The 15,711-nt window shown below is 43.2% G+C and overlaps 1 protein-coding gene across 2 annotated transcripts; it reads right to left on the minus strand.

The window, feature by feature from the left end:
* Positions 1–13,915: 13,915 nt before the first annotated feature.
* On the minus strand, positions 13,916–14,987 carry LOC111076798 (U-scoloptoxin(19)-Sm1a). Of its 2 annotated transcripts, none has more exons than XM_022370769.2 (3): positions 14,730–14,986; positions 14,509–14,658; positions 13,916–14,235 (listed from the first exon to the last, which is right to left on the minus strand). In XM_022370769.2, exons 1-3 carry the CDS (start codon positions 14,845–14,847, stop codon positions 14,114–14,116), a joined length of 390 nt encoding a protein of 129 aa, XP_022226461.2. In that variant the 5' UTR covers positions 14,848–14,986; the 3' UTR covers positions 13,916–14,113. The 2 variants fall into 2 exon arrangements, with proteins under 2 accessions (XP_022226461.2, XP_022226462.2); XM_022370770.2 differs by having other exon boundaries at positions 14,142–14,425; positions 14,730–14,987.
* Positions 14,988–15,711: the final 724 nt, after the last annotated feature.

Raw genomic sequence — 15,711 nt, forward strand, 5'->3', positions numbered from 1 at the left:
TGCCACAATCATCCTTTGGCAGCGGCTCGCGCTTTTGACTTGCCACAGGCCAAATATCGATGTAAAGAATTAAAAACATAGGTACATGCGTACTGGCGGCGGCATGGAGGCGGCCGCTGGGCTCCAGGGACTAGGCGGAGGCGGGTGGCGTGGCCTAAGCACGTAGGTGGGGCAGAGCAGAAGAGCAGATACAATAAAACATGCAAATATGCGCCCAAGGACATTGCAACAGCAGCAGCAACAACAGCTAGAACAGCGACAGCAGACACAGTGAAAACAGAGCGCCAAAGAACGTAGCCCCAAACATCAAAAACACACACAGACTCACACACACACACACACACAATGTATGTATGTATATGTATAAAGAGTGAGTCCTTTGGTGGCGGCATGACCGCAGGTGTATATGTACATATGCATATGTGTGTGTGTGTGTGTCTTTACGGGGGAGATACCAAAGGGTATAAAGTTTATTTAGCTTTAGTCCAAATTAAAGGCCTTTGTATATTAAGTAACCCACGTGAAAAAGAACCATCCTGCTCTACAGACACACACACACACAGTCAAACACAGACATACATAAATGCAGTGAGATAACCCACATATACATATACACATACACATACGCTTAGAGTGTTGAAGTTGTACATAAAATAAGCCGCTGGCCGTTCTAAACATACCAAAAATGAAATTTATACCAACAAAAAATAAAAAAAATGCAGACACAAGAAAAGGAAGAGCAGAATTGAGGTACCGATGCTTCGGATACCCTTACAGAACCATTGCACTCATGAAAACACACATTAATGTGTAGTTTCCAATTTTTAATTATAATTTAATTCCAATTTCTTCAAAGTGTAATGCTTCGAGCAATCCGCTGTTCAAACTTACGAAAAGATAGCACATTAATAATACCTTCAGCAAGGGTATACCGAACTGAATTCGCTTCAAATGTTGGTCCGATGGCCCAAAAGACCGCCGCAGGACATCGTTGCGTACCTCGGAAAACGAGCTGTAAAGTTTATCCCATCCCCGTGTGTGTGGTGTGTGCGGGTGTTCAGGTGTCCTCCTGGGTAGCGAGCAGTTTACTTGGCCCGAATTGTGATTCCATCAAAAGAGTACATTTGGAGACAATCAAATTGTACAGCGGCCGAGGTCGTAAAGCCTTAAATGGCCTTTGAATGATTTTAATCCCTATGTTCAATCTCATAAAAGTTACTTCAAGGAGAAGGCTTAAAGTCCAGCGGGAAATACGCGAGTAAATCGTTTTCCCATTACAGATTCCGGCCAACAACCCTTTGGCATGATTATCAACTCTGAGCCGTATTTACATTTTGACATTCGCAGGGGGCAATCATCCGGGTACAGGGTCGGGTCCGAGGCTGGATCTGGGCACTGTAACTGCAGTTGCGAAATGTCACTGCAGTTGCATGGGGCATAAAAACTGATGACTTGTGCCGCTGTCTGATCCGTAACAGTCCCTGTTCCTGCCCCTGCCCCATCCGTGTCCCAATGGTACAATTTCATTTTTTGATTCCGCTTTTTGTCCGCAACATATAAAAATGCATGAAATGCTGCACCAGTTGGGGTGCACCTGACATTGTCGGTTGTAAACCATATACATATCGAGTGCCTATACATATATATTGTATATTTAAATGTCGTAAAATTGATTGACAAAAGCCATATCGCCAAAAAGCGTGAGAGCGCGCAGCGGCAAGGAAGAATACAGGACCGACAGGGCGTATGAGTAATGTAAAGCGATGCGAAAGCCCGAAACAATGCAATTGCCAATCAAGATGGGGAAGGGACGAGGGGCCTCCCAACAAAAAAAAAACGTGATGGCATTTTCAGTTTATATGCACATGCTGATTTAGAGCGTGCAGCAGTGCTGTTCCCATAAGGAAAAACCGGAAAACTCCACTCTTGCAATGGGAAACCTCTGGCGAAATTGAATCCTGGAATTCTAATAATCTAATAAAATATTCGAAATGCAAATAAAACTTAGAAAATACAAAACTATTGGCTTTCTGCACCGGAAAAAAGCTCCTCCCTACACAAACAACAAGAAAACTCTAAATATTTGATGTGATTTTTATAGAATTTTATTTATTTTGATTTTATTACACAGCTCATTAATTATTACGCATACCGGTGTACGGACTCGAGTATGAGTTTTGGGATCAGAGCATGCATAAGGAAGGCGTTTTTGCTTCGACTGCTTGCATCTATAATGCCTTTGCACGATTTTTAAATATTTTTAGGGTCCCCAGCCGACATTTTGATACCATTTGCAATACCATTAAAGCACACGCTAAGCATATGCATGTATGTATATAAATATATATAGACAGTGAGCGACGGGCTGGGCAGTATTCTATATAATTGTGTAGTCTCACATTTTGCGGGGCTAATCTGCATTTAAATGGAATTTTTAATTATTTTCCTGGCCGCATCCTTTGACAATCACAGCGGGACGCTGGTGTTTGGCCACGGCCATCAGAATAAGAGCCCGCGGCGGGAACGAGGCGAGGCGAGGCGGTGTCCGTGTCCGTGTCTGTTGCTGCTGCTGTATATGTGTCCACGTTCGTGTCCTGGCAATAAAATGCAGTTCGAATTTAAATAAAACTTAACAAGAAGACCCACCCTAGCTGTGACGACTATCAGATATCTATTAACGCGAAAGTATCTTTGATATCTTCTTACAAAGCGATGTGGCAATCTTGTTCTCCTTATTCTAACTAAAATATATGCATGTATAATATACATATATGTACACTGTACATACTGCAGGTATATGTATGTATAATCAAGCCACTGCGGATTGTCTTATCTGCAACCAAATGGAAACCACTGAATTCTCAATATACCCTTTTGCTTCAGAGGTATCAGGTATAACATGCTGGTGCACACACACAAAAGTGGCTCAGAGCCAGTTCCGCCAGTTCCAAGCCTCACCCGTAGTCCATTGAGCGCATTTTAGATTGCCAATCAAAATGCGGAGCAAAATTATTTCAGTCGATGGTGTAGCGAGGGACTAGAGATAGATTGGACCGCGGCACCTAACAAATTTCCTATCAACGACTAAGCAAATAAGAATATTAATGGTTTTTTCCAGCCATTGGGCAATATTTTGTACCCACCTATGTATAATATACATACATACATATGTACACCTGAGCGGGTTTTTCGATTAGGTGACATGCCACATATTGTCCTCCCTCTCTTTCTGTTCTATGACCTCTATGGCCCTGCATTAAATTAAAATGTGCGACATTTTGCAAATTGCATTTTGAATTTATGCCAATGAAAAATTGTAATTAACATGTTAATTAATAGTTGGCCGGAGGGGACTGGCCGTATGAGTGTTTTATGAAATATTTAATAAAAATCCGTTGCATAATTTTAGGCTTTAAATTAAAAAAGTGACTACTGTGTGTAACATTATTTAAAAACAAAAAAATTGCCAGTTGTGTTAATATTAATTAGTTCTGAACGATGCGGAAAATGCAGGCAAACAATAAAAATTGTATTGTACATTTTAATGACAATCAATGCTGTGGTCGCGGGTAAGAGTTTATTTGTATCCCCCACCGATCAGGCGACATTTCAGCTGTCAAAGTCAATGGGAAAGGGGATGTGGAGAGTCTTGCCGCAGGCGGGGTTCAGAAATATTTGTCATTCTGGTCATGGTAGATCCCGGAAGTAGCCTGGAATACTCATCGAACCCAATGGCAGCGGCATCGACATGGACATGGACATGGACATCTACCGCTGCCGACACGAGGCCAGGTTTCGTTTCATCAGGTAATGGCATTCCTGTTGAGATAGTCGGAGGCAGGGGATGACGAAAGAGATAGAGATAGTAAGCCAAATTGGCCATTGGCATTTCACTTCAAATTCTCCTTGACTTGCCCTCACACACAACACACACACACACATACACATACACTTGCCCCTTGCCTCGTCCCCATCCATGTTGTTCTTGGATGTGGGAAATAGGAACGTGAACTGCATGTCTGGTCCGGGTTGCGGGCAGGGCAGGGCAGGGGTGGGCAGGGCTTACCTGGTCGACAGCATCAGCCAAGGAGATTTACAAGGAGCAGCAGGACTGCCACAACTGTCCGCCACCCAAGGCAACAGCAGGCAGCGCAATGGAGCGGAAATTAAAAAGCGGAAAAAGAAAACAGAACCGGAACAGGAACAGGAACCTCTAAACCGTAAACGTAGCCGCACACGTTAACGTGGCTTTAGCTGGAACTGTGTGCCTGTGTGGCTCGGTCTGAGCTTCGACTACTACAGGATACCCAAGCCTTCTCACATTACAATGAATCCTGGGGCATGAATGCAAACAAAACTTACAGTTGTGGCTCAAGCACACAGTTGCACACACAGAGAGGAAGTGACGCATGTGAGAACACGATATCATTGCAAGCAGTGGCATCCTCCATCTCAGCTTCATCCTCATCCTTAGCACCAGCTCCATCCTGCTTCCCAGTTGCAGCCTGCAGCATTCTCTCTTCTTGGTGAAGATGGTGAACGCGCGCCCAGAACTTGATGACAGGATAATGATGCCCTTGCAGGAGCCAGCCAACCCTTTCCGACTTGTTGCTCTTAGGCATCTGGTGCATTGTTAATCCCGCTGGCAGTCCCACACAGAGATTGAGACCTGCCCGGCGTCTGCCACTCAAATTAAGGCAGATCTTTGGTTTCACCTTCTGTGGCTTACACCAACTCGAACAACACTGTCTCCAGTATCATTTAAAAATGAGATACGCTCAGAGATTTTCCAGCTTACCTCTGGGGGTGAAGAAGGATTTCTATAGCGTTTCCTTCCCAGATTTAACTGCAGCTTTGCAGAGTCATTGGTCTAAGTATCAGATATCATTTCCCATTTACCTATGTCTACGTCTCACTCTCTGGCACATTTCTGGGAAGTTGGAAAAGCAATTACTTATTCGTTGGGCAATTTTTGTACTTCGTAAACATTTAATTTTCAATTTTAATTTGCTTCAATGCATTGCCACACACAGAGGGCGGCAGGCAGCGGATGATGAGGCGGAGGCAGAACCAATCGACATTGGACCCATTGGACTGCTGGATGAGGTCCTGCCGCTGCAGCAAAGGACCTGCCACTGGGCCCTGCCTCATGTGGCCCAAGCTCTGGCTATGGCTCCGTTTCTCATTTACATTAAATAAATATTGTACAATTGTATTGAGCAGCTGGCAAAGGTGAGGTAAAGACCCATCCACATCCACATCCCCTTCCACTTCCACTTCCACAACCACATCCACAAACCTGAAAAAAAGCCCAATGAAATGAGCTCGCTCCCATTTGGCTCTTTGCATTTCGGTGCCAACTTCATCTTGCGAGCGGCTTCTGCTTTGACTTCTCCTCATCCCCATCTTCATTCTCATTCTCTTTCCCATTTTGCAAAGGTAAATATATGCTCCGAAAAATAAAAGAATTGAAATTGGTTGCCCCTTGCCACCAACTCAAAAGAAAACGTATTTTCAATGAACAAAATTTTAACATTTTACGGTTCGATTTCAGTTTATGGAAAATGCATGTTGCAAATGCAAATGCAGCGGAGCAATATCAAAATTTGACAGCAATCAAAATATTTCCCCAGTGTGTTCCAACGAATACTTCTGTGCACTCCTCATATATTTTTTAAATGTACGAAATTTTCATTTAATTTTCTTGAAAATAATTTTCTGCAATATTTTTGTAGTTGTCCAGTTGCAGAGGAACATTTTTGTGAAAATTGGACAAGATTTATACAAGTTAAGGTGCAAGTTGGACTGGAAACTGTTCAAGTCTGGGTAAGATGGGTCACGTTATGACCTTTTTAAGGGGATGGGAACGAAGCGTTTCTAAGCTTTGACAACACACTAACGTAATATACACAACTGGGGTCCTTTGAAGGTCCCCTTCCTGATTGCCAATTCAAATACTATCAAGTTTATTTCCTTTAAGCCAAAGTGTGCATAAAGTTTGCTATAAAATTAATTTTTTGCAATGTTTTTCCAGTTGCCCGCACACAGAGATGAGATAGAGAGAAAGAGGCCACTCACCACCAACCAGATGTCATACTTTTTAATGGCTCAGTGGAGTCCTGGATTCTGAATCCTGGGATGACTTGTGATGTGCAAATGTTATCCTGTCTCTCGGGCTGTCTATCTGCCTGCATGCCTCTATGACTTTCTGTCTGTCTGTCTGTCTGTCAGTCAGCCAGTCTCTTCTCCGCATGTGTGTTTATAATTTACTTTACTTTCTGACAAAAGGATTTTAAAACAATTATTTTAATGTTTTTCACCCACTCATACAGATGCACACAGACAGACATTACGTCAAATTGAGTTTTGTTTCATTGGGGAAAATGTGAAAATGTGGAAATGACCTGACTTTTGCCAATTTTTGGCTTTTAAATGCAATTTTTCTCTTCATTTAACATTTGCTATGGCATACATACATACACACATATGTACTACACCTACATACGAGTACGAATATCCGTGTATGCATGTCTGTCCATCTATAATATGGGGAAAATCGAAAACTTTATTTAATCAAACACAAACACAAATGCAAATCCAACAAAAATCCATTGTAAATAAATACCAAATTGCAGCAGTGCAATTCGAGCGAAAGAATTTCAGTTGTTTTTGCAATTTGTTATTGCAAAAATTATCCCAACCATATAAATGCAAATTTTTCAAGAATTACACTGCGCGGCCCGAAAGTGACTTTGTACTTTGCTCGAGATAAAAATTTGGTTGTAGGCTTGGCTAGGTAAATATTTTATTTGTATGGCAATATTATTTTTTAAGAACCTATTTCTTTTTTTGTTTTAACTTCCAACAAAACAACTACTAGTCAGGAAAACTGTCAAATGAATTACAACGGTATGCATTTTTTAGTTTTTATGTTTTTTTTGAAAATTCATTTTCATTTTTTTGTACAGTACAGTGCAATTATTTAGAACAAAATACACGAATTAGATTGCCAAGTCAAAGGGAATCGATTCGCCTTTCAGACAGAGGAAATAAATCAGTAGCTGCAATATTTTACCGAACCTTAATACGATTATCTATGAACTTAAATTTAAAAATCGGCATCAAACACAATGATAAATGACTCTGCTAATTATGGTAGAGGAGAACTTTTGCCTGACTTGGCTGGCATCTATGCTAATCGGAATCGTACAACAAATTCAAAAATAATTCTCAGTATGAATTCAGCAGAAGAAGGTAGAATCTTGCATACCCTAAAAACAGAATGAGAAATGTGTTCTTTACCCTAGGATAAAACAATGCAATTTTAGCCATAACTTATTCCAGTTTTAGTAAAAAATGTAAATGATAATAAGAATATAGAGTAAATAAATTTAAATGGAATTCCTTCGATTATTCCATCTTTCCAAAATTAAAACGTTGCAGGGTTCACGCCACTAGCTCACATACCACACGAAATAGAGCAGTGGCGAACACTTGCAGCGGTTTCAAGTTTCGAACAACATCAAGATGGGAGCGGATGAGGCAAAGGTAAGCAAGTCATTAACATATCGCACCAATGAAAATGCAAATGCAACACAAATTACCCAGGTTGGCCAGAGTGGTATCCTGCTCCTGCTCCGGCTCATGCTCCCTCCAGCGATTCTTCTTGGATGACCGCTTGTCTGGTGGCTCATTAAAATGCGCTGCCATCTCGCGAAAGTGAAAAATTGCCGAGAAAAAGTCAGAAAGCAAAGGAAGAAGAATAACTTGTGTTAGCTGAAAAAATGTTAAAGACAAACTTTTGGAGTGACCACAACGAAGAAGCTGTACCCTAAAACCAATTGAACTGATGCCTCTATGGCACGTGTTTCAGGAAATATAGTTCCTCCAACAACACTGATGAGAATGGTGGAACTATTCAGAACTATTTATAATAATAGTTCCACTTAAATCACATAGCGGTGCTTACCACTAAAAATGGCTATACCCCTGCCAGAAAGAGCATCTGAATGACCACAAAAGAAAGTCGAAAAAACTTTTGCAGCCACTGCAGACAAAGACAGATGGAGCAAGGGCGGAGGAGGCAGGGAATCGGTCGCGGGTAAGGTGCCCGACTTGCACAGGACTTGGGTCTCCTTAGCCCTAGCGTTGTTGTAATTGTTGTAGCTGTATCTTTACGCATTGTTAGCACTTCATAAAACAAATCTCATGAATATTACGGAGGAGACTCTTATCTGTATCGCTGCGTTCCTGATTCGCTGTGCATTCGTCATACATTTTTGCTGAGAGAAATGGATACGGTCAGGCGGGCCCCGTACGCTGCTTGAGATGGCTTCGGGTTATTGCCACAAAGCAGAGCAGAGAAGATTCATCCCTTCCCCTCCTCCACGGTGTGTCCTGTCCGACGTGCAGTCATGTGCAGGAATTAATTTTGCGATTACGCGTAATTACAGCCCGGAAAAAAGTCAACAATGAAGGAGCCACCGGAGAGCACAGCAAAGGACGGGAAAAACTTAATTGTGAGTAAGTGTTGCTTAATACTTATTATCTGCACTCGCGCCCCAACCCTATGTCCCATGCCACATGCCACTCCGCACCCCTCTCAGCCTGCCACTTGCTCCGTGGCAGAGGCGTGTCAGCGGCAAATGCCGAAACTTAATTGTTAGCTTGCCGAAACTTTTCGACGCGATATTTAACCCTTTACTTTTTGTTGCTAATTAAAAAACTTTTGGCCCCGCACTGGGGAACGGCGGACAAAAAATTGTGAAAATGGGAAAATGAAGAGCGAAAAGCGACATGAAAACGCTTCAGCATAGATATGTAGTCGTACATACATATGTATATACATATATACACGCGTACATGTGCGCTCCGTCCTGATTGTTTACACAAAAGCAATCATACGCCATGCTGTACGCTGATTTCACCCACCCTGGGCCCACTGTAGCCTCTCCCCTTCCCTCTGGAACCATATCGTCACTGTCAACAATACGACATCACAGGAGGTGGGGTGCTGCTAAAGGGGCGTTCTTCAAAAGCAAGGAGATCTGACTGCTTGACGTTGCGTTGAAGTTTCATTAATTAGATAAAAGTTTCTTCTACTTCCTTACCCCCCATCCACTCTCCACCCACTCTCCTCCTCTACATTGTTAATGACGCCAAAGAACGAGCTGCAAATTATTTGCACACAACAAAAGCCAAAAAGTTGCAGGACCCATCGCACCAGCTCCCCCACCGCCATGTCAGTAGAAAATGTTTCAAACGATGAGAGTGGCTCTGTGGGTGAGTGTGGTTAGCGGATATGATGGCAGGAGGGAGGATATATACGATATTATATGATATTATCTGTGTCTGCCCATCATTTGGATAATTTGGGGAAAAAAAACTTCTCTTTCCTGAGGCTGTTCCTGTCCTATTCCTGAGAAAAAAAAAGATATAAAATAAGAACGAAGGTTATACTTACTGCTGTAAAATATCCTCGGATTAAAAACTATTTGAGTCACCCTCTTTTATTGTGTTACAAATAGATTAAAGAACTTCCGAGAAATTATCTTCAATTGTATCCGATCTCGATGATTTTTAATGGATGTATGTATATATTTGTTTATATATAGTAATTTTATATCAATTAACATAAACAGAATATACCCTTGAATATAAGAAAGTACTGGATATAATATGATGTAAAAGTGAAGAAAACCCTAAACAAAATTAGGTTTCAATTAAGATGCAACCTTCGAAATAAGCAGGGTGAGAATCGGGGCAAGGGTTACATGGGAAAAAGCCTCAGCAAATAGCCAAAAATAAAAAAAATAATTATCCACGCCCACCCCCTAGAGAACCCCCATCCCACGCCATCCCCTGATGGCAGCTAATCAAGGAGCCAAGCGGAAGGTGAAAGATAAAGAAATAACCGGAAACGGGGTACCAGGAAGCGCCAATCAAATTAGAAAAAAAAGGACCAAGGACCACATCAGGAATACCTAAAAAATGATGCCAGAAACAGGAAGATGCCGGGAGATGCAAAGGGTTGCAAGTGTGGCAAAGAAATCATGGGATATGCGGAAGATGAATTTTTAATTTGTTGCTGTTGCTTCCCATTTTAATTGTTGTTGGCAGACGGATGAATGACTCGGGAACGGGCACTCTGAGCAAGGACTCACAGTCAAGAACTGACTGACGACGCAATTTACAATCCTTTTTCTTTTGCTAGCCAGACAACAGCCAGCTTAGAGACGACTTTCCGAAAGGGAGTGGTAATGGAAATTTTAATTAAAGAAATTGCGGTTAATCCCGTTAGAAGACAGAAAAAAAAAGGAATACTTCACGAGGCAGATGTGCCCCGAGGGCGAGCACTTTGGTGTGGCTACAAAACAACCGAAATTGCTTGCCAATTGTGGGGGAACTCCAAAGGACAGCCTGGAAAGGTAATTCTACGCATGAATATGATGTAATTGTTCCGGTTCGACATGGCAACGTGCACATCAAAAGGTGGAACGACATTTACAAACACCTTGACAGCGCCCGACCACCCCCACCTCTCATGGTAACGTTTTCATTTTCACGTTCACTTTCTTGCTTCTAATGGTATTATCCAAGAGGAAAGGGGTCCCAGAATGGGGCTGGGCCTTCCCCTCATACCTGTATTTGTCAAAGGATTTTGAGTAATTTAATTTTATGCCATTTGCACATCAATTTGCATCAAAATTTCAAATTCATTGAAACATTGTTAAGAGGCCATACAGAGAGCCATAGCTCGAGTACAGTGCGCTTTATAATATTTAAAACAATTATGGGAAAAATGGAAAAACTAGCCCGAGAACCCGCAGAGAAATGTCGTGACTTACTTATGTATATTTCTCATATATGAAATAATATCGGCAGAATCTCAGCAGAATAAATTACGCTTTCGAAACGCACTGTAGAGTGTACTCCTGCTATACTATATTGTCACATTCTGTTGACATTGTGCGGACCATTAAGTCGGGTTTAACTTGCCCAAATATTTGGCAGCAAATAGCACGCCCCAGAAACTTGTTGATCCTGCCGAAAAAAATGGTCTGAAGAGCCCCACAAAAAAAGCCACCCAAATAATTGAAATTGATGGCTAACAGTGAGGTAGGAGTGGTGAGGGGGACACATCCGGTCAGAGCCATCAAGAATAAATGCTACCATGTTTAGATGGCTTTGCTGAATTTCTGGTCGAATGTCGTCCAATGGATGGAAATTCAAGCAGAAGTTGAATTTCAAGATGCAGCTGAGGAATGGCCATCAATCTGTGGGGATGGTGCATCACGCCCCTCTTGCAAACATTGTATGAGCGGGTGGCAGAGAGGGTGAGCATATAAGAAATTAACTTAAAAAGTCATTTTCCAGGAAAAGGATGAGCTGAAGATAAAGATGGAGAGGAGGCCCGGAGAAGAGAGAGAGAGAGAACGTAAAAAAGGATTAATTGCATGAGGAGCTGTACACGGAGCTGGCGGCATCAGCTCTTCCCACATGCCACACTCGACTCCTGCCCCCATGACAGAGAGCAGTGCACACGGCCACCAAGTGCATATCCTATAAGCCATTGACTTGCCGCATCCTTTGGCCAGGAACAAGCCAGGAAGGCAGTCAGCCAGGATGGCATGTGTGCTCTTGTGCGGCATGTGGTGGATCCGTATTTTTTAATAGTGTTTCGTGTGCCTCTTGGCGTTAATTTATGCCACAAAATCATTTTCTTTTATACGCCACACACCCGCTCTCAGCACTCAGCGCTCGCACTCCCCTCCCAGACATCCCAGACATGCCACATGCGAAAATAAAAAAAAATTAAACAAGACTCGAATCCTAGAGCTTATAGTCGATGCACAAGATACCCTCACACGGACCTCACCAAGGGACCAGTTAGCATAGCAAAACGGCAGACACATAGGACTGTATTTATTGGTTCCACTCAAAACCCTTTGAAAGGGTATACAAACGTGAAAAATATAAAAAATCCAGAGTGAACAGCGAAGGGATGGTCGGAATGGAGATGCAAATTGCGTTGCATCGGCCCCGAGGCCCTCCAGACGCAACGCAGTTTTATGTCAAGTGAAAACTGAGTGCGAACTATGACATGAAATATGAGATCATCTCCTCCACAACCACCCACCACATATCATTGCAGCCAAACTTTTATTAGTTTTCGCTTTGATGCAAATGCGAAACAAATAAAAGCAAAAAACGGGGATTACTCGACGCCATAGCAAAAACGAAACCGAAAACAGAAACACAAAAAAAAAACCCCACCACATAAATAATTTATTATATGACATACACGATGATGAGGTGCCCTGATAAGTCGCCCGTCCCAATGCGAACATGACAGGCAGGCGGGCTGGCCCCATAGCCAGAGCCAGAGCCAGAGCTACCTAAAAACAATACTGAACGGAAAGTATTACTGAAGTTTCGCACTTCGCTCAAGCTCTGTTCGGTTAGGGCTCGAGTTCATCGCGGGTTCATCATAGTGTGTAGTAGGTACCTCGAAGTAGTTTTCGCCCCCAAACGGAGCAAATGTTATGCAATTCTAAGACGCAGTAGAATTCTCGGATCCGGGACTCTCAACTCAATTGCCTCTAGTATACTACGTCGGGAATGCATACTGCTATACTTTCACATGCCCGTGCTAGTGTGCGTTGTTATATATAGATCATTCATAGTGTTCCCGGACAAGGCCACGAACGAGTTTTCACTGGCATTGGCATTGATGGAATTAGGGAATTGCGATGTGGCAGTGACAATGAAACCAAGTGGCGACGATGATGCAATGCACTCTGACAAATGTTGACAATGAGTCTTATGTTGCAGTGTTTAAAGTACATACATATATACTTTTAGCTTCTATCCCATTAGGAGGGGTTTTAAGTTAGACTTACCTCAAACCACTCGGATGAAAGTCTTCAAATGAGCCCATTCGAACTATATCTACCCTTAGAAGATAGAACTGGAATGTGTGTTGTCTTACCCCTCAGATATCAATAAAGATCCAGGCATAGTCTGTACTCTTTCTAAACTCTTTCGAATCGAATCGCATTGACCTCATAGCCAGCCAGGGAGCAACCATTAAACTACATCTTTCCATGCAAATAGAAAAGCTAACATAGCACCAGCCAGCCATATAGCGTGTGTATCCATCCAAATGTCTCAATGCCGCCTTGCATACGAATTCATTCAACTCAAGAACACTGGCCAAACCGTACTGGCCGCGTGCGGACCGAAGCGGGCTCCAACTATAAATAACTCTATGGAATAGGCATCCAAACATTAGCAATGAAATCATGCATAACTGAGTGAGCAAAACAATAATAAATATATCCAACCAAATGGACCTCGTGCCCGTGTCCATTCGTTCCAATGGAAGATATAGTATCTGCTCGATGTGCGGGGCGCAAGGTCGTTTATTTTTGTTTATAACTTCTTGGAACTGTGCGATCGACCAAAAATATCACGAAATATATAAATAATTATTATAATCGAAGCGTTTCACTACCAGAGATCTGAAATTCTTGTCAGCTATGAACTTGACATTGAAACAGTCGGCAGGGAAAACACCCAGAGATTGATCTCTACTCTCCGCAGGAGATAAGCTCTGTTTTGAGCTGTTCAATCCGTAGATCCGCAGATGGCAACATTTTTCGGGTTTTGGCTTCTATTTTTGTGGTGCTCTTCTTTTGCCCACACAACTGTACGAGTACATTGTGGGGCACGTGACGGTGCAGCTCTGCCACCGATAAGGAGGAGCTGTCAGCTGAGCGGGGCTCAGGCCATGGAGTTCGGAGAACGACGACATACACAAATCCAGATATGGATTCGGACCCATACTTACATAATTCTCGCATCATGTGCGTGGCGGTCAGTGCGTGTTTGTGCGTGATTGAGTAGAGAATTGTTTTGAAAATATTTACAATGCATTTATTGGAAGCAGTCAAATATTTCACTCTTGTCGGGGTGATGTGGATCGTACAACATAATTAATATATAGTTAAATAAATACATGTTATATGTAAGTGTGTCTGGTGTGTGTGTGTGTGTTTGTGTGGGTGTGTAGAAGTGTATATGTGTGTGTGTGTGTGTAAGTGTATTATAACTAAATCAAAACACAGCAAACTTGTCCATTAACGCAATCGGTACCAGGTCTCAGGAGCCTCTGGTGGCATCGATCCATGCACATTCCCAGGTGTTCCGCACAGGGCGCTGGTCGGACCGGCACTGCAACGGGCAACGGGATGGTTTGAGGGCGGTTGAGGGTGGGGGGTGGTGGTTGTGACACAGAATGTATGGGGTTAGTGGCGAGGGATGGACACAGCAAGTAATACCAATTACGGATCGAATTTTTGGTGTGGTAGAATCATGAATCGTTATTTGTTTGAATTTGGACTAGACTCGGGTTTGGGTCGAACTGATGACAGGGTGTTTTTATGGGTGCGGGAGGGGAGTTAAGCAGATGCATCATAGCGTGGAGGTTGGGCACTTTGTACTCACGTTCGTAGCAGCACTCCACGCCGTGGTGTACGCTGGTGGGGCACAGGCCCTTGTTGTTGGTGGGTTCCGTACAGTCGCTGGTCTTCACGCACAGTCCTCCAACCAGCACGCACTGGCGGTCATTCGGATACACCCGCACTCCCTGCAGCACTAGAGAGGAGTATTAGGAGAATTAGCTCTGGACAATCTGGACAGAGGGTATCCCCGGGTCTCACACTTACTGTACACATCTTGATCGTTCACTTCGTTTGTCTCGATGTCCGCCCGGACGGAGTGGAGCATCGTCACCATTAGTAGAGCCACCGTCAGGCAGCCAAACAAGCTCTTTCTTATCGACATGATCGGTTCTGTTCTATTCTATTCTGCGGGTAGCACTGTGGGTAGCGGATCGAATTGGAACGTATCGGTTTCTCGCGGATAATCTCTATGTACTTCCACTCGATGGCACTGCTCGCGTCGCACTAATCGAAGCTACTTACGCTGCAGAGTCTTTTCAATGAAAAGCACTTGCTCACAGAGAGAAAGAGAGAAGCACACAGAAGCAGTGAGAGAGAGAGAAAGAGGGCGAGCGACTGCGAAGCTTTTTGCACAATCAACAGACGCGAACCACGATCTCCAGAGCACCAGAGCACCAGAGCAGCAGAGCAGCAGAGGAGTGACAGCAATTCAGAGATCAGAGCTCAGAGCTTGAGAGACTACAAGTGCTCCATTTGGGTGGTCCCGTCCCTCTCACATCTCGCTCTGCAGCTATCCAGATGCGACTTAATGAATGGGACTCCAGATTCTTGCTTCCCGACTCCAGATCCCGCAAAGAATCGTTCAACTCGATCGCCAGCAGCAGCAGGCCGCAGCAATCAACGCTGATCAGCGGGCACAACATCAGATGAACCGCATCGAACGGGGCGTAACATGATTTTACTGCAATTTAATCTGGTTTGGCATACTCTCCCCCCTCTCTCGCTCTCTCTCTCTCTCTCTCTCTCTCTCCCTCTTCCATACCTCCCCCATACGGGGCGCCGTCTGTCTATCTGCTTTGTTTGTATAACATTTTCGAAAACAATTTTGAGGGAGAGATACATACATTTTTGTATTGTATGCAAAATATGTAAACAAACCAAAATGAAATATTACGCATACGCCATGCGTGTGTGTGTGTGGTGTGTGCTTCTATGTGTATAATGCCCCAGAAAATATTGGGCGTGA

This window comes from Drosophila obscura, unplaced genomic scaffold (genome assembly GCF_018151105.1).
Source record: "Drosophila obscura isolate BZ-5 IFL unplaced genomic scaffold, ASM1815110v1 contig_151, whole genome shotgun sequence".
Lineage (NCBI taxonomy): Eukaryota > Metazoa > Arthropoda > Insecta > Diptera > Drosophilidae > Drosophila > Drosophila obscura.

What these genes read in the sequence shown, in the direction of transcription:
- LOC111076798 (XM_022370769.2), bottom strand. Translation starts at nt 14,847, where the DNA reads ATGTCGATAAGAAAGAGCTTGTTTGGCTGCCTGACGGTGGCTCTACTA. An exon ending in GAACGATCAAGATGTGTACA is followed by an intron (nt 14,659 to 14,729) that starts GTAAGTGTGAGA and finishes ACTCCTCTCTAG; the next exon opens with TGCTGCAGGGAGTGCGGGTG. An exon ending in CGTGGAGTGCTGCTACGAAC is followed by an intron (nt 14,236 to 14,508) that starts GTGAGTACAAAG and finishes TGCCCGTTGCAG; the next exon opens with TGCCGGTCCGACCAGCGCCC.